Source organism: Pavona decussata, unplaced genomic scaffold, assembly GCF_977016875.1.
Source record: "Pavona decussata unplaced genomic scaffold, jaPavDecu1.1 SCAFFOLD_2, whole genome shotgun sequence".
NCBI classification, from domain to species: domain Eukaryota; kingdom Metazoa; phylum Cnidaria; class Anthozoa; order Scleractinia; family Agariciidae; genus Pavona; species Pavona decussata.
Window position 1 is genome coordinate 2388109 of NW_028145426.1, and position 25449 is coordinate 2413557.

Sequence of the window (25449 nt, forward strand, 5' to 3'; positions counted from 1 at the left end):
AGAACCAATTTACCATAGCCTTAAAGATCATCGTAACTTCCACGTGTCCAGTTGTTCACTTGTCCATAAGTCAACACATCCACAGGTCCACATGTCCACACTTCCACATGTCCACAGGTCCACTTGTCCACAGGTCTACACGTCCACACGTCCACAGGTCCACATGTCCACACTTCCACATGTCCACATGTCCACATGTCTACAGGTCCACATGTCCACAGGTCCACATGTCCACACTTCCACATGTCCACATGTCCACAGGTCCACTTGTCCACAGGTCTACACGTCCACACATCCACACGTCCACAGGTCCACATGTCCACACTTCCACATGTCCACATGTCCACATGTTTACAGGTCCACATGTCCACAGGTCCACAGGTCCACATGTCCACACTTCCACATGTCCACAGGTCCACTTGTCCACAGGTCTACACGTCCACACATCCACACGTCCACAGGTCCACTTGTCCACAGGTCCACATGTCCACATGTCCACAGGTCCACATGTCCACACGTTCACATGTCCACACTTCCACATGTCCACGAGTCCACATCACAAGTTCACAGATCCACAGCCAAAAATTTCCACACGTACCAAGTCCTGAAAACGAGTTTTGAGCTGACTGGACAAGATGGTGCGCAGGACAGTTTTCTTTAAGCTTATATTACGGTTGTCAGTTATTGTCTTTTCTTTGTCGTAAACACATTCTGCGTTTCAGTCAAGAAAGAAAGTTACAACTACATACAGGAGGTTGTTAATCAGTACTCCACTGGTGTACCACCGTTCGTGGTAGAGCCTCCGCCATTGTGGTTCCGATTGTGTTCGTCTCAACGAGCACCTGATCCATTCCATTTTATAAGGCCAAGGCTTATATTGTGGGACCCTATTTGTCAACGTTCATTAAGTGGCGGAATTGTCAGATGCCCGCGATGTTCTGGTGATGAAATTTTTCTCCGACCAACTCACTGGAAAGCTGGTAGGAATGACTATAATTCTCCAAGGCTGCTTTTTACAGGACGAGGAGTCACTTACTTGGTTAGTCGTGTTTACAGATGTAAAAATGGACATGAAATTGTGGCACATGATGATTCGATCCTTGGACTTTTTCCCTATAAAGAACGTTTGCCATTTCTACTCAGTCACGTTAAGGGGATAACACAAGAGCTATACAAAACTATTGTCCTGTGGAGCAATGCTGGTTTGAAGATCGAACAAATTGAAAGCCTTATTGTCGAACAACAATTAGAATATTTTGAGGAAAGGCGTGAAATGTTTAATCAAGAACTAAAACATTTTTGTGAAGTTATCAAGATTCCCTTAGCTAAAGAATCCATTCCACAGTTCCCTGCATCAATGCCAGAAGAATTTAAAGCTCCAAGTAATGATTTCATATGCAAGTGCATAATCTATGATTACCAGGAGAAGGAAATTCTTTATACGCAATGCATGGCGCAGTCTACTGCAACCTGGTTTTCATGTGACCATACATTTAAAGTGGCAGCCAATATAGGATTATTGCGAGCATCTGACCGGAAATGGGAGAAGCAGTATGATTCGATGTTTGCAGTCTTAACCCATTAAGCACCAGCCGTTTCCAGAGGTTTTCCAAAATTCAGCAAAATTGGCAAAGTGGTTATTTCCTAACCCATGTGCAGTAAAAATACATAACTTACAGGGCAAAAAAAACAACACCCCTTTGGTCTAAGATAGTTAAAATTACTAATTATGGAATAAAATACACTAGTTGCCAATTAAAAATTTTTCAAAAAACAAACTTGAAGGTAAAAATTTCCGAAATTTCAATGTAATTTGATCCGCGCGTCACATGGGCGAAATTGGATCCGTCTCGAGAGCATGTGTTTGTTTACGCAAGATTACACAGTTGTCACGTTTTCTCAATGAAAATAGAAAGAAAAACACACAGAAAGCTTTCCTAAATGAAAAATTTATTCAGAAAAGTCTTTATTTACGCCTTAGAAAGAAACGCGTATAATTATAAATGCGAGACGAGCGACGCGCAAGCGATTTGAAGGAACAACAAGTCCAATTCGAAGCGAATTTATCGACCCGTGCGGGGCACGTTTCTCAATAATTTCGCAAAAACTGTTCAGAATACAAAGAATCGGTCAATTAGAATAGTATTTCAGTACAAATTCACAATCAAACCTGTATTTTTTTGGCTGTTGAATTCCCAGAAGTAGTCTAAAATTTCGCAGAAAGTCCGTGGCCTGAATAATGATTTGAGCTGTCCGCTCGCTCGTCGCCTGGATAAAACAACAATTCGTACTCGAAGCGCAATTTCTTCCCCGTTATTTCTCGGATTTTCGCTGTCGAAACTGTTGAGTATTCCTTAGCAGTTCTTCTTTCGATTTACCATTTCGAAAAGGTGTGTTTTCCTTCGGAAAACGCAAAAATCGGCGACTAAAAATTTAACCGCGCGGCCCACGAGGCAACAAAAATTGAAATCGGACACCAATTCCTAAAGATAAAAAGCTCTTTTGTCTGGGCCCCCCTAAGACCTAAAAATATATGCGCAGTAAGTGGATTCTGATTGGTCAGTCCTTTCTGAAGACAATGAGAACAATAGGGGACAAAAAATTCCCTTCTAGGGGAGGTAGGCTCAAATCGTGGAGTGCGCGCAGATGAGGCCAAAATCACGGCCGGTTTTGGCCGGCACGGTGCGTTATGGGTTAAATGAAGATGGAATCGTTTTGGCATGGCAACTAACCAAGGGAACTGCTTTTGAAAATGTTAAAGGTCTGCTCACTAACCTAAAACACAGATTTGATCTGCAAAAAAATAATGCAAAGTTATGTGTTATAGACAATTGCTGCTCTTGGAGAAGAAAAATCCAAGAGGTTTTTGGCTCTGAAATGGAAGTAAAGTTAGACTTGTTTCATACAGTGCAAAGAGTTGTTAGGTGTATACCTAAGCGGCACCCATTTGCCTATCATTGTTGTCAAGCTTTCAGGCTTGTAGTGCGGGACCCTTCAGACTCTGGAGAGAGGCGTGAATTGCCAACCCCATCGAAACAGGTCATACTTGAAAACATAGCCAAGTTCTTGAACATTTGGAAAGACATTACTTATGCTGATCAGGCAGTTCTTCCAGCTGCTGCTGTTAGAGAAAATAAAAAACTGGAGAAGCACGTGAATAAAGGTTGTCTTTCTGATATACCTGTTGGTTGTGGAAGTGAATGTAATGAAAACTTGCATAAGTGTATGAAAAAGGCAGCATCTAAAGGGCGTATTGGAGTTCTTTTAGCATTAGCTCTTTTCTCATCATTCCTGTACAAGTGGAATGAAAAACAAAAAATGAGGAGCAAAAAAACAAAGGATAAAGTCGCCATTCCAATAAGTGCAAGAAAGGCAGAGCTTTTGAACTGTTCAAGTGGTCTAACAAAGAAAAAATTTGGAAGTGGAATTTCATTTGCAGAAGAAGACGTGGGATTTTTGCTTCCAGCTGCTTATGAACACTGCTCAAACATTTTGGGGGAAATGCAAGATATAATGGAACTAGCTTTTCATGACAAAGATGATTCTACTGTTTCTACTGATGAAGGTGAGGATGATATCTGTACTTTAAAAGACATTGAGAGTGAAGCTTTTTCCATTCCCCTTAATTTATTTTTCCTGACAAATCACTTACCTGAAGTTGTGAGCAGTGCAGTGAATACCAGTCACTTCCACTTAATGGCAAGCAATGCATTATTTTGTTTTGGAACAATGTTGTCAAAAGATACAGCCGGCACATCCACTGAGCTTGAGGAATTGCTTCGAAGCTACAGGTTTGCAAAGGTACAAGTTGCCCCTGATGGTGATTGTCTGTTTGCAAGTATCATATTTCAACTTAACCAAATGCTTTCAGCTGGCAATAGTGACCTGGCGAAACATTTGCAGGTGCTTGGATTTAATATTAGGGAATTGAGGGATGACAAGGCCGCTATAGCTGCATTAACGGCCTTGATGGTCGCAGAAATGGTTGAGAATATGAAGATCAAGTGAAAGAATTTCAGAAGCTGGGTGTCTACAGTGGTGAGGTTGGAAATTTGATGCCTCTGTCTTTGTCAAATGTACTAAGAATAAACATTGTCCTTTTGACATCAATGGTCAACTTTCCTGTTATCCCAATAACACTTCGAAAAAATGTTTGCACAGATCAAGCTATGTACCTTGCATTTTCACATTTTGGAGGTGGGCACTATGATCCAGTTGTACAGGAAGTTATCAATGCTCCAGATCAACTGACACAAAGCATACCCAATTCTCAGAAAGATGGGGCAAAGGGGTGTGGATGTGGTAGAGGTGCAAGTAATAAGAAATCACAACCAGAAGGGAGCTCTGCAAAGAACTTCTGTTTCCAAGAACCTGGGGAACGTCGAACTTTATGTCCCTGTTACAGAGCCTACAAGCCATGTTCAGAGTTGTGCAGATGTTTCAATTGTGGCAACACAATTGGTAAAAGGCCAGAATCTGGCCCTCAAAAAAGCCAGGTTCGAAAACGTTTCAGACATGAATTGCAAAAGGTAGAGATGAATAATTTGAAATTCATGCAGAATAAAGGAGAAACACCTGTTGACCCTAAGTGGACAAAGCGTGAACAAATTCTTCTTGAGGTTATTGCTGACAGGGTGATTCAAAGAATTGGAGATGCAACAGATGAAGATGTTTGTAAAGTTTTCAACAGCATTGCCTCCATTGCTAAGTCAGTAAGTGAAGTAAACCTACAGATCTCCAGAAAAGAGGAAGCTGCTGTGGTAAAAAAGATAAAAACCATCAAACAACAAGCAGAACTGTTCAGGCAGTTTTACTTAAACCAAGTGGAATGGAACTTTACAAACACTTGAGAAGGTAATCTTTGACAGATCACGAAAACAAATGTCCAATTGGATTAATACACATTAATTAATGAGACAATAACATTATACCAAGCATCAGTGCATGTTTTAATATCAGGATATCCAACACCACGAAAAATTTGAAATTTGATAGATATATAGATTTGATAGATAGTTTATTGATAAAATACTTGGCAGCCCGAAAGCTGAATTGCATATTTACATATACAAAACTAGATATGCGAGTATCAGAATAGATGAGTCTAATGCTCAATGAATCGAAATATACTGAGAATCTACAAATATGAATTATAGATACAGGATCTTATAATTTATCTTTACACATAGTTTAGGGAGGTTCATAAGGGTTTTTCATTAGTGTTTGTGAAATGAATGGTTACAACAAATTTCATCTGATCATGTGGACAAACTAGAAAGAGCTTTGTAACTCAGTTGTTGGTAGCCTGCAAATACAGCCGCCTCTCATCGCTCCCGGCCGGGAGTGATGAGAGGCGGCTGTATTTGCAGGATAAGTTGTTGGGCAATACTTTAAAGGAAGTTCTGATGTCAATCATTGCGGTAATTACCATGGCAATGGGTCAGCTCTACGAAAATCACCTCTAATTTTCAGTTTTTGCAAAATACCTCAAAAACTAAGTCGGTGACCTACCATCTTTATTGCTTTATTGAAAAGCACCCTAAATTCTTCAACTTCCCCAGCATTTTGTTCGGTAAACTTCAACAGCTTCCTCTTTCGTTCTCCTAGCTGGGAATTGTTGATTAATCGCCTTGGGCACTTTTCCAGAATATCTTTCTAAAACTTCCTTCATTTCTGACTTAGGCAAAGTAAACAGGAGTGCCTTCATTGTGTCAACCTAACCTAAAAAATAAAATTTTGTAGGAGCTTTTTTTCGTAGCATGTTTTTTAATTGAGTGCCTTACAACCCTATTCAAAGTGATTTATCTAGCCAATACAAATGCAAACAGTGCAATGCCAAGCGCTGGAAAACTTTGTAAGTAATTAATGATAAGTTTAATTTTCTTTCAAAATGGTTCAGAGAATGTCACAAGTTTTGTTAAAGAGGGAAAAGGTGAATTACTTATGACACTCAATTGAACTCCACTCTTATATGTAGGCGATGAAAAAAATGTTGAGTGCCACTAATAATAATAATAATAATAATAATAATAATAATAATTATCGAATATTTATACAGGATAACCCTTCAGTATAGAATACTGTTCTGGGGCCTCTCTTTTTTGTCATCTTCTTTAATGATGTGCATCGTCCCCTCCATCACTGTAAGGTTATCACCTATGCTGACGATAAGTGATATCGATGCGATTCTAGCATTCTTTTTTTATGTTTCGTCAAGATTAGTCTCTTGTAGGTCTGCAACTTTTGAATTAGCAGTTTTATTTAGGGTACTATTATAGTGCATTGTCTTGGACACAGAAAGGGAAACCTAAATGAAAAGAGGGCCATCCCAGATGACTTGTTTGCCATTGCTTTGTAGGGTAATCATCCGAGTAGGTACCATTTCCACTTCTCTTGCATGTCCAAGTGCCCATTAAAGTAAAATAGATAAGCAAACCTTTTAGAAAAGTTCAGTTTTCAAATTCGTCTAACCAGACCAGGTGAGATTATGGTAGTGCATACAATCTCCGTCCAAGCATACATAAAGCAAAAATTAATGATGAAGATGATGATGATGATGATGATTAGACTGATGGTGGACTTGGTGCCTTTTTTTGTTGACTCAGCGACTTAAGAATGTGGACTTAGCAACCATAATGTTGAATATTCGACTTTGAGTTGACTTGACGACCAACGGCAGAGTGGACTCAATGACTTTTCGGTAGACTCAACGACTTTTTTCTGTGGACTTAACAACTACGTTGGTTTTTGCATGTTAATTGTTCTTATGTCTTAACTGTGTCATACAGACAACTTAGGTTTAAGCAAGGTAGCTTAGGAAACTTTGTTTAGTGATATGGTAATACTTTCTTCTGGAGACAAACCTTTCAGTTATTAACGGAAAACGGAAATCTTAAATTTTGAGCAAAACATGTAAGAGTGACTGTTGGCTCAACTAAATCAATAAATGCCCACCCGAATCATAACTGCAGCACGAACCAAAAAAAATTATCCGTTAAAAGAATGCAATGACAGCCTTTTATCGACAAATCTTTGAAAATCTAGCAAAAACGTAGCTCTAAATATAGGCAGGTGGAGCACTCGCTAATGGAAACACACAGATTCCATAATTTTACTAAAACTCCCTTTGCAACAAAGGTGGCAAGTAAAAGAGAAACATCCTTAAAATACTTCAATTTTTCCTTAGACTTTAAGCCAAAATAACACAGTTAGAGTCAGTATAACCACTTAATTGATCCAGAGAAATTACAAAATCTTACTAAGGGGCATCCTAGCAACGTACACATTCTTTGAGAACAAGTACTGACCGAATGTCGTTATGCTTGAGAACGTAAAATAACAATTTGTAATAGAGTGGCTTTGGATCGGGAGTTGAAAAATTTTCCCTCACTACATTTTTTGATTGCCGGTTTAAAGAACTCAACGCCATTGACTTTTCTCATGACAAATTAGAAGGAAATTAAAAACCAATCAGTGTTTTCCCGCATGCACTTTCCGCGTCTAACACCTGTTTTTAGTAGTTTGCTTGCTTCGCTTTCTCTCATAAAAGCTCTCGCTTCCTGAATAGTCTCTTTTTGCGTTTGCTCTATTCCGGACAATTCACTCTCGTTTGTTGTCTCAGGAGGATCAAGTTTCGTGACAGATTTATAAAGTCCTTTCAGAGCCCATTTGTGCCTCTCAGCCTAAAATAATAGAGTAAATAAGAAAGTTCCATTTTAATAATGATATTCAATAATGGTTGTTTATTTTCTTGAAAGTGAACATCTCTATGGAAGGTTATATTGAATTCTCATTTCACCATTTTAAGCACAACCATCCTGAGAAAATGTGAAATAACAGATGGGGTTGTATGTAGAATGGCTTGATACCAATTTTATTTTATGTTTTTGTTACATTACAGCAGTTTACTGGACATCTTATTTGACCTCACTATTTTCAAGATGACAATGACATTTACCCAAGATCAATTATCCTGTCTGAACATCTTATGGAACAAGGAGAAAAAACCATCATCTCAAGAATACTTTAAATAGTATGAATAGTAGCCCGGATTATGAAAAAGTTCTTTAGAATCTCTAGTTGGAACTGTGAATCATGAAGTTCTATTGTTTCAAACAGTTAAGTTTACCCGTTTTTGATAGTTTTTGGTGTAATTCTGCCTGCGTGTTTCTAACAAATTTGTGCCAGTTCATGTTTTTACCTTTTATTACTTTTACCTTCAATAACTTAGAAAACTAACCAGTGTAAAGACTTTCAATTTAAAGGTGATTGTTAAACGGAAACACCTATTGTTCCAATGCTGTTGTACCCTGCACCTACAGTATTTTTAATTACGACCTTGATCGTGAAAACACGTTCCGCCATAATTTATGGAAATTGACAAAAACCTTGTTGATAGTTAAGGGTTCCTTTCAACGACTTTTACTCAAATTTTCATCCGCTTTCATTGTGTTTAAATAGCGTCAAGTTTAACGCGATAAAAATGTGCGTTGCGGTTTTTTTTTATATTGCCCTCATTGTGTTATTTGAAGGAACACTTAAATAGAATTAGTGAAATGTAACAAAGAAAGCAGTTAGATTTTATCACATTTGAATTGTTAGTTTGACAGCAATCAGCTGTCAACTCTTCATTACCATAATGCAGTGCTGGCAAAAGTGCTGTTGTAGTTGCTGTGATGGTTAAGCTGATGGTAAAGAACAACGTGTTTAACAACAAACTACGAAGCCTGCAATTTCTTGAGTCAAGCAAAGAACTATGCTATTGGAGCGCTTCATGTAACTGCAATGTCCTCGACATGAATCAAAGATTGAAGGGACCCATTTCACATAAAACTTATCCTGATAAGGTGGCTCAGACATTAAAACGTTCTGAGAAAAGTAATAAAGACACAATTTGAAAGGCACAGTTTGAAAACAAAAAAAATTAACAAAATACCACCAAGTGAAGCTAACAACCGTCTGAATCTGTTTAGTGACCTGGCCTTGGATTGGAAGCGAGGCTTGTGGTGACCTTGTCGTTGATACAGACCTCACTAATTCTCATACTTTTTATCCGGATCTTATGCTAACTAGTTGCATCTACATATGAAAAGCAGTGAGGTTTGTATCAAAACTTGATCACCCTCACCCTCGCTTTTAATCAAAGGCCAGGGCACTAAGCACACAACTGTAAAATGGCCTATTAACTGTGTAGAAGTGAGAAGAAAATCATATGTCAAGCAAATCACACTTACCTTCTTTATATAATGAGCATGATTCCAACATTGTTGATCACATGTGAAAGGCACCCTCGTAATGCACGTTGGGAAACATTAGCAAAGGGAGCTCGACTCAATAAATAACAAATCACGTCACGTCACTTAGTATTTAGCCCTGCTTGATGAGGTATGTGTTCCTGGTTCTAATTTCAATTAATTAAAATCAATACGTCTCGGATATATAAACAATAGCCTCCATTTGGCGCGAAAATATGCTCAGATATTTGTCCGCGGACATTATCTGTTCCGAGAAGTGAACAGTTTTCCGAGAGCGAAGCTCGAGGAAAACTGTGAGCTTCAAGGAGCAGATAATGTCCAAGGACAAATATCTGAGCATATTGTTAAAGTCAAATGGAGGCTATTGTGGTTATTGTCCTTTAAATATTTTTCGCAACACGCGGGAATCGGCAGGATCTGCCATTCTGTCATATGTCAATCACGTCAAAGTTTGTCAGTTGCCTCCAAAATCTCCGCGTCAGATTTCGCTTCAGGTCGAAAGCGTTTGTTTGGGGAAAAGGTAAAACATTTGAAAGGAAAGTAAACTTGTTTAATTCCGTGAAAAACAAAAGCAAGATACAAGTGGCGGATAAGGTTACAGGGAATCTAACTACCTCTCGAGAACAAGCTAAAGATCACTGAAAGCGAAAAACTGTAAAGTATCGATTCCGTAAAAAATGTAAACTGCCGTCAACGAAACAGCCGGCGCTTTGTCGTTCTCTTCCTTTATCTCGTGTTCAATTGGAGCAGCACTTTATATCGAAAATACAATTGTGGAATTTGCTAGCCGAAAATGACCTGTGAAGAAATCGAAGCTGAACCTGCAGTCGAATACGACGCCCCCGTTTGTTTTTACTGGATTCCATCAAAGCGCTTTCTTTGCTAACTTGACATTGAATGGAGCCAGCAACGAAGTCGTTCACAATCACTGAGGATTAAACTTGTTGCTCGAGAGTAGGACAAGCTGCTTCTCTTCCTAGAGAATTTTCAACATCTTGGGGTATCATGGCTGGTTTTTGTTTCGTGGACGAGATTTTATGTTCGCGAGCGATCTCGACCAGGTGAGCATTGATAGCATTTTTACCTGTTTGAACTCTGTCAGTAATGGTACTGAAAATTATGTTTTCGTTATTTAAATTCCTTATATCCAGGCCAGCAGGAATTCCTCTCATTCAATTACAACTGTAATATTTGCCATCGTGTGAGCGAGCTGCGAGCTTATTAATAACTTCTAATAACTTGTTGATGGCTTTCTCATTTCGCCAGACTGAAAGAAAACCATATAAATACTCTTAAATGAGATGGGCTAAAACTTTTCGCCTTTCATATTTTTCAGTTTTACCACATTTTTAATTCAAGGACTGTTAAACAGAGTTCAAACCGAGAGAAAATGTCGCAAATACGAGCTTGAGTATTTCAACATTTCGTTTACGAACAGCTTGCCGTCAAAAATGTTTAGAGCGTATGTTGTTATCTGGTACTGGTTTATTGACCAGCAGGTTTATCTCTTCTTCTGTTACAAAAGCAAACCGTTCCCCCATCTTGACATCCATTTTAATTGCAAACTTGACCCTCCTTGAAGTTTTTAACATTGGGGAATATCACTTGGGGAATATCCTCGGATATTCCCCAGTTTTAGCTGGGGTATATTCGGTCACGTGAGGCGTTTGGACCAATCGCGCGCGAGCGAAAATATTTGATGGATTATAAATACGAACATACCATTAAAGGCTCTGTTGTCAACTGAAACGTGTTCCCATCGTGGAACCCAAAAATTAGGGTGGGTCTTCGTAGCAGTTAAACGGAAATCGGAGAGAAAACAATATTATTGCGGGGCTTTAATTCTTCTAAAGTTAACGTTATGTTGAGATTTTTCTTAAGCCTGGATCACACGATAGAAATTGCTGTTTTGATAACTTTTTAAGTTCTGTCAATATCCCTTCGACTGATTAGTCCTAACATTGGCAACAAGCGGCCATGTGAATGTGTAATGCGTCATATCCGCGCGTTTAGCAGTAAGTCGGAGGGCAAATAAAATTACATGTTGGTTTCGGTTCTGCGCTGCTTATGACAGTTCCTTTTTGAGAAAGCCATAAGGCGGAAACGCCAAATAAAGTCAACTTTTGTAGTTGACAAGTTGACTTGTTATAATTTAGCTTCTGGTAGCAATACTTGTCTCTTCTAAAGTGACCTTGAACGTGACATCCCTCATGTATGAAACTTCCCTGAGACCAAACTCGTCCTCATAAATTGAAAACATTTCAAATTTTTCCCGAAAATGGTCTTCTGTGGAAAATGCGACCTCACTGCTAAAAGATATTGATCTCACGTCTCGTGGTTTTGAGAAAACAACTCCAAACTCGAGTCACGTCATTGGCTTAGATAAACGTTATCGCCATTTCAAATAGACGACCTCTCGTCAAAACGTACTTCAAATACTTCTTTACTTCTCCGTTACCGCAAATTTAGTGGACTATATGACCTGGGAAGCTAACAGGGGTACGAAAATGAGACTTTGAAAAAAAATACAAAACAGAAATAATTATTATCAGTTCTGACTTTAAAGACAGTTAAATATTGCTTATCTCCATCATTGACGTAAATTTCAGGATAAGGCACTGAAAGCAGCCTTTCATATTTTGATTTTACTTCGCAAATACGCTTTTAAAATTGGTTCCAAATTTTTTTTCTTCGAATGCACGGTTTAGTGTAACACATTTTGTGGTGGTTTCAAACACTCGGGGAAAACATGATTTGAAAATGTTGGTGGTAACTCATGAGCTCCGAAATAGTTAAATGGTATCTAGATAACAGCAGAATTGGTCAAAATCAGAGTTTATTACTTAATTTTAGCCCTTACCACAACTTTTGTTGACTTGGCGACTTCATCGACTTTAAAACTGCCATCAAGAGCACACATTTCAATCATTTTCTTTAATTTTTTTATGCAGTATAGTTCTTAAATTAAAGTTACTAACTATGCCTTTTGACTTCAAGATTGACCAATTGGTGGTCCAGTGGCCATACATCCAGGTTAGGTTTAGCTTTTCCCCAGACACCTCGTTGACTCTGCCAATTAGTGGCCTTTCTTGATACTTGTCGAGTACAACCGCTACCAACATCCTTCTTCGATGTCGCCCCTGCTTTCGTTTAGTAGGACCTGCCTCTGAACTTGCCCAGGTCTCCTGTATGATCCTGTGTACACCTTTGTTAAGTTATAAACATATGTTAGTGGCCAGATCATGCTTCTCGTCAATGTTTCAATTTCTTCTCTAGCGATTAGTAAAATGCACGGCAGACGGATAGAAGTGTTTGTACCCATGCAGCTTTTTCAAGGATATTCCATTATTTCTAACCTCTCACCTTCACTCATATTTACTGCTAGCGAACAATATTTTTTGTGTTATCCGGGCCGTGTGACTAGTTTCCTAGATTTCCCGTGTTTTCCTTCAGAGATCAAGCTAGTGGAGGTCTATTATAAAATAGTTATTCGTTTATAATGGTGTCCAGAGGAGTTAATAATAAAGAATTTCTCGATTTCTAGCTCTCAAATCATTAACTATCACGAAGTATCGCAAGATTCACAATTTGATCAATACTGAAAGAAAATGTTACATCCACCGCCTTAGGAAAATATTGCTCGAGATTTGTCGTTTGTACTGCTTTTCATATGAACTCTCCCGGGTTTCAAGTGAAGAAGTGAACGCAGGAGGCAAAGTGTTCAAAGCGCTACCTTTAAACTTTAAGTTTCTTACCGGTAGTAAGCCATCTCGGCGTTAAAATGCCTCGCCTCTCCTTAGGACATCGCTTAACTCCGTTGTATTCTCTGATGGTTGAGTTTTTGTTTTTATGTCATCCACTATCCACTTTGTGTCATCATAGGGCAGATAAACGAGTTCTCTCTTGTGATATTTTGATCCATCTCTAGTACAGGTAAAACTGTGTAAATGTCTTTACATAGCATAAACAGACACCTAAACGGTAAGAACTACTGAGGCAAAAAGTATTTGTACGTTGTTTTTGAATCAATTTGACAAAGAGGTCAGAGAGCAGCCACTCAAAAATTGATTGAATATTGCATCAACATTTCGGTTAACTCTACAAATGTCAGCACCGATAACAAGTTATGATATTTTTTTAATCATACTGTGTGGCTTACTTTACACAACAGACTCGATTTCCTTGTACTCACCAACATTTCTCTCTTCTACACCTTCGTAGAGATTTGCTTGTTCCTGCTCTTTTTCGAAGAATGTCAACCGTTCCTATTTCCACAGCCTTGAATATACCATTATTAGTACATTTCTCAACCATACTTCTTAGTTTGGGGATTTCCACTGCTTCATAATTTGGTTTTGTCAAGTCTGGCAAGCCAGTGGGAATTGTGCGAAGCAGCTCAACTGGCTCATAAGGGTCCGCCTCCCACTGGCCTGTACACTAGGCTTTAAAATGGAGTACGGCTTTGCCCTCTGCATTTCGTGCGATGACGAAACTATGGAAGTTGTTCAATCCATGTAGCTGTTGCATGTGAGGGAGAAGCCATTCCCTCACTGCATACAAATGGGGAGTATTTGCATACTGTGCCTGGGCACCCTCTTGGGTAGTCTCGCCTTGAGCTTGCTTGTATCATCTTCTGATGATCCGTAGCAGATCCTGCGGCGTCAAACAACCAGCCTTTTGTGTAGCTACCGAAATTCGTGAAAACATCTGATCCACGTCTATGTGGGTGTGACCCACGGGCAGAAATGATATTTCAATCTAAAAGAATTAACAATATGAAAAGTATTAAATTTTTTTCTCATCACTCATTTCACCCGTCGAAGACTGCAGTTTGGGCAGTCGAAAGCTGGTAGTTTTTAATCATTTTAGCCAGAGATCGTTTTTTTTTTTTAATTTTAAATATGAAAAGTATCTGAACTTTTTTGCCGTCACTATTTCTTTGCACGTTTCATTGTTAACTTACCCTATCAAACACTTCCATCTCGACCAGGTAACCAAGGAAACAAAAAACGTATTGATTTTTATTTTCCTTGGCTGTGTTATCCAATTGCAGGAAAATGGTGTCAGCCAAGAAACCTCTATGCATCCACAGTGTCAGTGTCATTGCTTGCTACAGCATCGTAAAACCTACAGTTTGGAAACGTTACATTGACGATATATTTTTTCTCTGTGGAACACTGGTAAACACGAAATACAACATGCCCAACCTCAAACATGTTTTAATGGGAAAATGGCACTTAATACAAAACCAGCCTTTCCTACGAGAAATCTTCAAAGAGCCACCACCAATTTCCTTTAAAAAAGGAAAATCTCTAAATGACATGCTTGTCAGAGCAATAATATAAAGAGGTTACACATCAAAAATGTTTCAATTGTTAGATATCGTGCAGGCCTGTCACCCCTTGCTATCTCCTACTGGGCCATATTCGGGCAGTTTAATGTACTTCCATTTGGGGAAATTACAGCTGCCCAAAGTTCAGCCCAAATGGAAATGTTAAGTAGTTTTAGGAAGAGTCTTCATTCAGGAGGTAAGGATTGGCATACTGAAATTTGATCGCTTGGGTTTCAACCAGGGTTTCAACAAAAATGAAAGAGAAAGATTAATGTTAAACCCTCAAGATAATTAAGAGCTTCACCAGGATAGCCAGCTTCTTGATGTTAACCTAAGAACTCTGCCATGACATAAACACATGTACCTCTCAACTTCTATTTGACAGTTGAAAATATACGTTTATGAAATGTGCTTCTTGCACAACACTGGTAGCCATGCCAAGCCAGAAAACCTGACCTTAACTGTAAAACCAAATTGATTGAGTACAACTCATATGCAGACACAATAAAATTGGAAAACCTATCCAAAATACAAGATTTGTACGTGAACATCCTATCATAGTATAAAAACTGATATTTAGGGTTTTAGGTGACACCCAGGCCCCCAGCAATGTGTGACAAAAACATTTTCCACTAATTTTGTTCCACTCAGCCAGTGGAAAATATAATTACCTTTGATTTCGGACAATTAACAGTAACAATTAACATGTAAGGTTGGGATTAAATATTGCATTCCACATTTGCTAAAATTATCTACCTCCTATTTAAAGTATGTTGACTCGAATAATTATTTGACTCAGTCAGGATGCAGCAGAAATTCAAATGAACTTCAAATACAAACCAAGAATTCGGCGGGGATGGAACGCCTTAAGTGACAACTCAGAAGCGACAACTTGGAAGCAACAGCTTGGAAAAATATATGATGGGTGGGATTTAAAAAACTAGCAAACTAACAAAGTGTAACAAACCTCTTTTAGATTCTTAAATTTTTCCCGACACCCCCTCCCCCTTCTCTCACATTGTAATAGAATGATATCCCTCCAGGAATAGAAGCGATGCCATGGAAGCAACAACTTGTGACCCTTATCGGCTTCCATAGAAAAGAGTTTTGACTGAAGCTTATAACAACAGGGGAGCAGGGATGGCGCAGTGGTGAGAGCACTCGCCTCCCACCAATGTGGCCCGGGTTCGATTCCCGGACTCGGCATCATATGTGGGTTGAGTTTGTTGTTGGTTCTCGCCCCCGCTCTGAGGGTTTCTCTCTGGGTACTCCGGTTTTCCTCCCTCCACAAAAACCAACATTTCCAAATTCCAATTCGACCTGGAAACAGTGGAGAGAAAAGCCACCCCGTGGATTCCACTGAAATTCCTATTTATTTATTTTATTTTATTTTATTTTATTTATTTCATAATGAGTGAACTAGGAGTTCGTATAGTCAATTGCTCTGCAAAGTATGTCATTTTGGTTTGCACTGAAACATATTTTGATGGCCTGATCACTCTTTACCTGTGTGAGAACCAAATTAACTTTATCAGCTCCCAATGGCAACCACAACAAAAGTAAACAAAAGACTGCTGAATATACTAATAGAATCTATAAAGTTCTTAGAAATCATAAAAACAAACCAGATAGAAAAAGTGATGTTTTCTTCATCTTCCGTCAAGTTTGGTAAACCTCAACAGCTTCCTCTTTACTTCTCCTTGCTGGGAATTGTTGATTAAGCGGCTTGGGCACTTTTCCAGAATATCTTTCTAAAACTTCCTTCATTTCTGACTTAGGCAAAGTAAGCGGGAGTGCCTTCATTGTGTCAACCTAACCTAAAAAATAAAATTTTGTAGGAGCTTTTTTTCTTAGCATGTTTTTCAATTGAGTGCCTTACAACACTATTCAAAGTGATTTATCTGGCCAATACAAATGCAAACAGTGCAATGCCAAGCGCTGGAAAACCTTTGTAAGTAATTAATGATAAGTTTAATTTTCTTTCAAAATGGTTCAGAGAATGTCTGGAAAACCTTTGTAAGTAATTAATGATAAGTTTAATTTTCTTTCAAAATGGTTCAGAGAATGTCACAAGTTTTGTTAAAGAGAGAAAAGGTGAATTACTTATGACACTCAATTGAACTCCACTCTAATATGTAAGCGATGAAAAAAATGTTGACTGCCACTAATAATAATAATAATAATAATAATAATAATAATAATAATAATAATAATCAAATATTTATACAGGATAACCCTTCCGTATAGAATACTGTTCTTGGGCCTGTCCTTTTTCTCATCTTCTTTAATGATGTGCATAGTCCCCTCCATCACTGTAAGGTTCTCACCTATGCTGATGATACAGTGATTTTTGCATCTGCAAGTGATATCGATGCGAGTCTAGGCAATCTTTTTTATGTTTCGTCAAGATTAGTCTCTTGTAGGTCTGCAACTTTTGAATTAGCAGTTCTATTTAGGGTACTATTATAGTGCATTGTCTTGGACACAGAAAGGGAAACCTAAATGAAAAGAGGGCCATCCCAGATGACTTGTTTGCCATTGCTTTGTAGGCTAATCATCCAAGTAGGTACCATTTCCACTTCTCTTGCATGTCGAAGTGCCCATTAAAGTAAAATAGATAAGCAAATCTTTAAGAAAAGTTCAGTTTTCAAATTCGTCTAACCAGACCAGGTGAGATTATGGTAGTGCATACAATCTCTGTCCAAGCGTACATAAAATAAAAATTAATGATGAAGATGATGATGATGATGATGATGATGAGGCAAGGCTGGACATGAGGGTAAGGGGCTTTTGGTCTCGGGGAATTACAGCATTTTTTGATGTCAGAGTAATGCATGCTAACTCCAAGTGTAACAAGGGAAAAGCAACATCCACAATCTTAAAAGGAACCAATGATGGGATGGGAGCAACTGCAATTGCTTTCTCAAACGCCTAGCCGAGAAGCTCTCAGAAAAGAATGAGGATCCTTATCACATTACTGTTACTTGGATTAGAACATTGCTTTCTTTTGAGATTTTAAGGTCGGTACACCCATGCATAAGTGGCTCCAGGACACCTTTCTACAAAATTCCACAAGGGGATTTTATGGATGGCTGGCACATAAACGCAAGCCAAGTGTGTGTCCATTGATTTTGTCACAAGTTTTCAATCAAATACATGCGTCTTAGGATTTTTACTCTGAATTTTTGCTGGCTGATTTTCTGCTTGATTTAAGGTATCAGCCACCCTTCAGGACCGTCCGCGCGTGGATCGCTGTAGCCTTAGTTGTTTTTATAAAAACCCTTATAAACCATATATTTTTAAAAGCTTACTAATTCCAGATTATGGATTCGAATTAACAAAAACTATTTACTTAAATGAGTGTCAAAATTGGAACGCTTTGTGTAAAAGTACACGTCTCTATAAATTATGTTCCACTCCCGCTGGAAATAAACGGAACAAAACAATTAACACTGCATTCGCTTCTCAACACGTTCCACTAAAAAACCATGTCTCAGATTTTTGACAAGTGCGTTTGTTTCTCTTTTATTAGCAAATGAAGTTGGGGAAGGCAATTAGTCAACACACCCTGTGGAAAAAAAGCTCTAACTTTAAAATCAAAAGGGGTATTAAAATTCGCAGACATGGTTTTGTAGAAGAGATATATGGCATCACTCTGGCCAAATGTTAGACAAATTGATTGAAAGGCTGCCGACTTGGAGTTCAAAACGTAAGAGTCGATCGGCAAAATTTGCATTCGGAGATAAAACAGAAAATTCATTTTTGGCGGCATCCTACCTGGAACTGATGAGATTATAACACCTAAATGTCTATTCTGATTGATATCAGAGAGGGATCAATTTTCTCTAACAATAGGACTTTGACAGCTAACATGTAACAGGAACAAACTTTTGCGGCAAGCAGTGGTTAGATATTTTAAAATTAGCACTTTTAACTTGTAAATACCTTGGAATATGTTAGTAAAGATTTAATAATAATAATAATAATAATAATAATAATAATAATAATAATAATAACAACTAACAATAAAATTAATAATAATTTATTATGTACTCATTCACTTGCGCTTTTCATGTTAAGTCACTATAAGTTGGAGGGCATGCAACTTCGCTGACAACCTCTTTTCCCAATTTGAATTTTGGGTATGTTACACATATATACTCCCTTCCGTCCTTAGATAACTGTGCCTCCTTTTTTTGTTTTAATTGAAATGTAAGATTGCCAGTATGTGCCTACAAAAACAGCAATGGTTTTTTATAACCAAACAATCCATATCGCTAAACAACTGATTGAATTACAACCATAACTAAATGTGTAATAACATCCATAGCCATTTATTTCCTAAGAAAAAGTTACAAAAATGTGACCTTTCTGTAATCAAGCCCCCTCAAATACATCAAGAAATGCTACTTTTACACAAAGATAATGGACCTGCAAAGAGTTCCCAGCCAAGAATAACAAATCAACTTTGGGTGCCAGTAGTTCAGAGTGGCATGAAAGCCTTCTAGGCAGCTTGTCTGTGCGTCAGGTGATAATTTCTTCATGTTGTTCTATAATATCTTCTTAGTTAATAAGGTCGTCTATTTGCCATAGGCTGTAGTTCCTGCTAGAGAAAAATGATGACTGATTACGACATGAGTACAACCACAAAATACACTTACCCAAACCTAAGAGTTGTCATGCAAATAAAGACATAACCTGTCTGACAAGAGAAGAAAAACGAAAGCCATTATTTCATGTGGGTCTCAATATATTTTCATAGGCGACAAGTCCTACTAATATACAAAACAAACACAGAACATACACCAAACATGCTCACCGTACTTCATGGAAGCTGTACACAACATAGCCTACAGTGAATTTTATCAGTGAGCTTTATTTGCCTAAGGTGAAAACAGTCGATTTTTATAGGTCTTGACGTGAGCTTCTTCATTAGTGAAGAACAGTTTCTGGCCTTAAAAGTGGTCATTGTGACATCTTGAGTACAACTGCCATGATTCCCAACAACCATGTTACATTGAGATTCATGCCACACATTACAACTTCACGCCGATTTAAGTGTGTACCCCAAATTTTGGGGTCGTTAAGTATTCATGTATTCAAGCTATTCTCTCTTTTGTCGAACAATTTCCGACAATAGAGCATGTTTCCGAAGATCGCAAAGCCTTTGAAGTAGGTGAGATATTTTATCTTTTGTTTTAGAGTTTTCTGCTGGCCTGTGGAAGCTCCCTGGGGAGGCTAGAGAAATGAGTCACCATGATCACATCGACTCGCAACGCGCCGCTCCAGTATCGAGAGTTTTAAAAACAACTTCCCGTCCTGCAAACTAACGAATAACTTGTTAACAAATTTCGTTCGCTAAACGGATACATGGATTTGCCGATTTGTTTATCTGTCATCTTTAATGACAGCGGTCCATAACAGATTCTCGCTTTTCAGCTCAAAGTTAGAGAATCGCTGAATATAAAATGTAAATAAGGTCAACTGAAAAGAGCGCGTGCCTACATAGGCCAAAGAGCCGGTGTTATTGTTTGTCAATGCGTCATTAAGTATAATCAGAATGCGACTTCCACGCCGAGTTTCCCTTTTTTTCTTCCTTTTTTGGTCTGATATTTTGGAATCTCTTCGCTAGAAGCAAGTATTTTAGAAACATAAACTTACTTACGATCGACTACGTCTTCACTCGTAACAAACAAAGCGCACAACATCAAATACCAGTTTGCTTATAGTGAATAACAATTGGAACTCTTTTGACTCTTTCATAGCTCCTGAGGTGCTTTCTTTAGGGAATACAAATCAGTGTTTTAGCTTTTTCGTAAAAAAAGTTATCATTAAACAGATGGTATTGATTTCCACGCGTCGGTAAGATGATGATGCCATGCACAAATTTAATTAAGCAGAATAACTTCGCCGCTCTAAGCACCGCTTGGCGAAAAATATCGAAACTCGGCTTACAGTGATCAAAACACCACGTTTAGGATCTCTTTTTAAAGCTCTCAAAAGACTCTTCGTTCACTGATATAAATAACAGCTTAAAGTATTTTGCGAAGAACTTAAAACCATCTAATGTCTGCAGTGATTCCTCGCAGTTCCTATTGATAACAAGAACAAAGGAATACTCTCGCAACTTCGCGGCTCAAGGCTGCTTAATTAGACAATTGTTCTTGTCTTTTTAATTCGCATCTTGGTCTTCCTGCAAAGTTCTCACCTTTTCTCAACCGAGTAAAAACGAGCTAATTTCGCGGCTGCCGAAGTGAATGCCCAAAGGAATAAAGAGAGCCTTCAGGCAACAAAATCCAGCGGAGTCACCCATTTCTCAATGACACACTTAAATCGGCGTGAAGTTGTAATGATAACCATTTGTTGGGAAGGGGCGTCTATATACTCAGTTACTAGTAAAAATATTGGACTTTATTCCTAGAGTAGGAAGTATTTCCTTACCAACTTTTATCCACTTTCTTGGTTCAAGATCACCATGGTGACACTTTAGGTACAATGGATCAGGATGATTCTCATGCTTGTTGCAAACATGACGCAAGACAGAATTCCACTTTGCAGTAATCAGTGACCTTAACCTCGTCGTAGAACGATTTACTCCTAACGTGTCTGCCGCTAACAAGCAATCCTCTGCCTCACCCTCAAAAGCACGGACTATTTGCTCTCTGTGTTCTATAGGATTCCTATTTGTTCATGGCATTTAATCCATATCATACACAATAAACACGCGAACTCAAAGTATAGTGTTGGGCCATACCCGGGCAGTTTAAAGTATTTCCATTTGGGGAAATTACAGCCGCCATGGGAGGGTGGGGACAGGAAAAAACTAAGCTAAACGATAGAATAATAACTGATCTGACGAAGTGATCGGCGCTATCAAAGTTCGACGCGAAGACGCGTAAATGTAATCTGAGACACTAATATGTACATAGCGAAAGATAACATTAACACAATTTAGCTAGTTAAATATTACTTAATCCATATCATACACAATAAACACACGAACTCAAAGTATAGTGTTGGGCAATATCCGGGCAGGTTAATGTACTTCCATTTGGGGAAATTACAGCTGCCCAAAGTTCAGCCCAAATGGAAATGTTAAGTAGTTTTAGGAAGAGTCTTCATTGAGGAGGTAAGGATTGGCATACTGAAATTTGATCGCTTGGGTTTGAGCTATCTTCGGGGGTAACCAAGAAACAAGTTCAGTGGGGAACGTATGTAGCGCCGGTAGCAATCACTGTCCCATCGGCCAATAAGTTTGATCTCATAATCAGATAATCCTGCAAGAGAAGCGGACATGGCTCCTCCAATACGAAAGCTATGGCCGCTGTATTGAGATCGGTCGATGCCGATTAGTCGTAACAGTTGTGAGACAAAGGAGATGAGGCCAGCTTTGGTGACAGGTGAACTTTCGGATAACTGAAAAAGGGGTGTGGTGGATGGGTCAACAAGACCACGGCGATGTTGAATAGCCAGGGTCATTTTTATAGCGCACCCCACACAGACGGGATGGCCCGAGTGTGCCGTGTACAGTGTTACACCTTCGCGACATTGGTCTGTTTTAGATTGTTTGATGCGGAGCGTGAGATATTCCGTGCCATCCGAGGACGAATGTAAATTAGCATCAGCGACAGTGAGGTGTCTGGAGGCGTCAAACAAATCCCACGAGGGAACGGTAAATTCGCTCGCCCGAAGCATTAAGAAGTGACTGGTGGCAATGGCGGCCCGTTGTACCCTGTCGTCGGTACACAAAGGGTTAAGAAATGACTTGATATCGCGTATAATGTCAAAGGTAAGAGGCATCTTTTGTTTTGGTAAGCAGAAATGCTGGCGTTCGATGCCACGCAGTGTTTGTTTTAACTTCAGTCCAGGAAGAAGTGGGTTAGAGAGACCGTGAGCAACATGAAGAGAGCATACCGCGGCGAGGTATACTTGAATTGATTGAGGCTTGATCCGTTGAGCGAGGTGAGTTGCGAACAATATTAGCGTGTCTTCAGCAGCAGCCAAGGGGTCCAATGAAAAGTCCCGACAAAATTGCAGAAATTGTCGTTGGACGCTGGTGTATGTGCGATGAGACGAATCAGGAAGGCCACCAGAGAAATCAGAGTGAGTCAGCCCAGTGATCATCAACACCGTGAATGTGTATTGCACATAGCATGATATTGTAATGAGCACATGTGAAAGACCAAAACCAAAGGAGGGTCATAATATGTCGGCACTTGCTTGTACCGCTGGACAGAATATTCACTAGTGATAAGTTATCGCAGTGAAAAAGAATATTGTGACATGCGAGGACATCGCACCAGGTGTGGAGCGCAACCGCAATAGCGTAGAGCTCTTTGAATGTGATTGAGCGAGAACGACGAATGTCATGTTCTTGGAATGACCCATAAAGCCAGCCCCCTGAGAAGTAGGCTCCGAAACCAGAATGGTATGCATCGGTGTATAGTTCCAGATGTGAAGAGAAGAGCCATTCGTCATCGTAGAAAAAGCTGCAGCCACTCCAAGATGGAAGGAAAATTCTCCACCACAAGAAGTCATTGTGGAAGGCGCGGTTCAAACGAAGGTGATGGGTGGGGTGCTGGATGTTGCAAATGACATCAATCATACGACGTAGGAAAGTTCTACCGGGGCGGCACACGTTGCAAATGAAGTGTAATTTGCTGATGAGAGACTGGAGTGGTCGTTTAGTGCATCCTTGTTTAGTAGACCAGTGTTCGGGTAGGTTGATGATTTCCGTGAGACGGGCAGGATCGAGGCGAATTTCCTGGGAGACAGTGTCGAGCTCAATGCCCACAAGAACCAAGGAGGTTGTGGGAAGAACCGTTTTGGCGGGGTTTGTTGTGAAGCCCATGTCCGAGCATGTACGAAGCATCACGTCCTAATTGTGATAACCGGCGTCGTTGGGGATTGGTGGACCGCAAGTCCAAAAGTCATCCAGGTAATTCCAAAGGGGGGCAGTTCCGCATTGCGCCATGACATACCGCAAACTGTCAATGAATTTGAGAAAGAGCGCTGGGGAACTACGGAGACCAAACGGAAGAAACATGTCGAAGAAATAGCCGAAGGGTGTCAAAACATCGGCCAGGTGGACCCAGGGAGCTGCCAGTCACGGGGGTCCACCAGGATGTGACGGAAAGCGTCGGAAAGATCAAGTTTGCTCATGAGGGCGTTGGGTCCAAATGATTTGAGATATGTGATAGCGCTGTCAAGTGAGTCATTAGAACACGAGTACAGTTCCTTCGGGATTGCATCGTTGACCGACTGGCCAGCCGGCCACGAAAGATCGTTAATAATACGCCATGTAAGAGGCTGCGAGTGCTTCTTCAGGATTGCACCCATCGAAGATCCGACAAAATTCAAAAACGGGGGTACCAGGAAGGGTCCAGCCTTTCTGTTCAATGAAAGTTTTCGTTCCAGTTCCTTGGCGACAGGGGCAGGGTTAGAAATAGCAGAAAAGTGATTCGAAGAAATCAGGGAAGTGCAATCATGGCAGAAGCCAACACGGACGCCAAATTTTATATTATGTAATAACTTATTAACTAAGTCACTGTCCGGGTGGTTGCGTAGAGTGTCACGCCATATGTCAATGGGAAACGGGGACTTAATTTGAGGAAGCGATTGTGCAATCTGCCTCAGGATGGTCCCCCCGGCTCGTTTGCATTGGGGCCCTTGGTAGCAGGCTTTTCGTTGGAAGAGGTTGCTTCCTTCCTGGCCCGTTGGGGAGTACCACTTAGCGTACTTCCATGTGGGGTTCTGGTGAATGAAGGAGTTCCTGGGGCCAATTCCGAACACATTTTGCGTCGAAGTCTCCTCCATCTGATCCGACGCAGGAAATGCACAGTCCCTGACCATATGGTCGAAGGACTTACATCGAGTGCATTGGCGGGGGCATTTAGGACGGTAGCGTATAGCGAGGTGTCCAGAATGTCGAGGCGAGCGCCAGAGTCGTGCTGCAGCTTCTTTGCATACACCATACGGGAGTGGATATCAAAGATATTAACGGAGGACCAGCGAAATTTGCAATTAGCAAATTGAATTTGCTCGCGATATGAGGCTAGCTCGGTGTAACGTGTGGGTTGCGTAACCATGATCAGTTTCTCATACGCGTTCCATGCTTACAGCCACGTGTCAAATGAATTGATATGGCATTTGCGCGGGCCTTTTACTACATATGTGATGTTATCACCTTGGACAGGGAGCATGTTGACGTTGGCGAATGGCACTGAAGTCGAAGAGAACGCGCTAAGGGTGGATAACAAATCTGAAAAGTCAATGTACTCACCCTTAGCGGCTGCCTGCGCGAGTTTGTCGGGACCGCTTGTTGATGAAATCCCTGCTGTGGTTCTTGTGGGCGAGTCTTCATTTGATGAATCCTATGCCAATTGTTTAGCCGCAGGACAGGAGTGGGCTGGGGTGATGTAACTCGTTTCTTCAAATCATTGTGCTCCATTTAAAGGCTCTTTATTTGCGAGGAAAGATTTCTAATCGCCGCCAAGAGAACAGACCTGGAAGGCTCATCTGATACAGCATCTGGAGACGACGTTTCGACATCTGTGTCCTCACTTGGGCCAGGACAGTTCTTTCCGGGAGAACCAAACTGGTGGTTTACTTTTGGGGTCTTGCACCCAGGACATTTGCCTTTGGGAGACGACATAAAAACTAAGCTAAACGATAGAATAATAATTGATCAGACGAAGTGTTCGGCAGGATCAAAGTTCCATGCGGAGACGTGTAAATGTAATCCAAGACGCTTATATGTACATAGCGAAAGATAACATTAACACAATTTAACTATTTAAATATTTTTTTTGATTTATTTATTCACCACGACATACAAACATGGAAAGTTACAGTAAATAATAG

General features: G+C 39.8%; 2 protein-coding genes and 2 long non-coding RNA genes across 5 annotated transcripts; all 4 read right to left on the reverse strand.

The window, feature by feature from the left end:
* Positions 1–5582: 5582 nt before the first annotated feature.
* Positions 5583–21153, reverse strand: LOC146489983 (uncharacterized). 2 transcript variants are annotated; one of them, XR_014858044.1, is made up of 4 exons: positions 21028–21153; positions 19018–19189; positions 18671–18818; positions 5583–5721 (listed from the first exon to the last, which is right to left on the reverse strand). It is a non-coding gene; the product is annotated as an uncharacterized LOC146489983 (long non-coding RNA). The 2 variants fall into 2 exon arrangements; XR_014858048.1 differs by lacking the exon at positions 5583–5721 and adding an exon at positions 15999–16403.
* Positions 12256–13878, reverse strand: LOC146489984 (uncharacterized). The gene is made up of 3 exons (XR_014858034.1): positions 13447–13878; positions 13010–13176; positions 12256–12459 (listed from the first exon to the last, which is right to left on the reverse strand). It is a non-coding gene; the product is annotated as an uncharacterized LOC146489984 (long non-coding RNA).
* Positions 21154–21756: 603 nt separating the features above from the next.
* Positions 21757–22386, reverse strand: LOC146489985 (uncharacterized). The gene has a single exon (XM_085085527.1). It carries the CDS (start codon positions 22384–22386, stop codon positions 21757–21759), a length of 630 nt encoding a protein of 209 aa, XP_084941653.1.
* Positions 22387–22684: 298 nt separating this feature from the next.
* Positions 22685–23437, reverse strand: LOC146489986 (uncharacterized). The gene has a single exon (XM_085085614.1). It carries the CDS (start codon positions 23435–23437, stop codon positions 22685–22687), a length of 753 nt encoding a protein of 250 aa, XP_084941740.1.
* Positions 23438–25449: the final 2012 nt, after the last annotated feature.

Coding starts and splice junctions, on each gene's coding strand:
- LOC146489985 (XM_085085527.1), bottom strand. CDS start 22,386: ATGCCTCTTACCTTTGACATTATACGCGATATCAAGTCATTTCTTAAC.
- LOC146489986 (XM_085085614.1), bottom strand. CDS start 23,437: ATGGGCTTCACAACAAACCCCGCCAAAACGGTTCTTCCCACAACCTCC.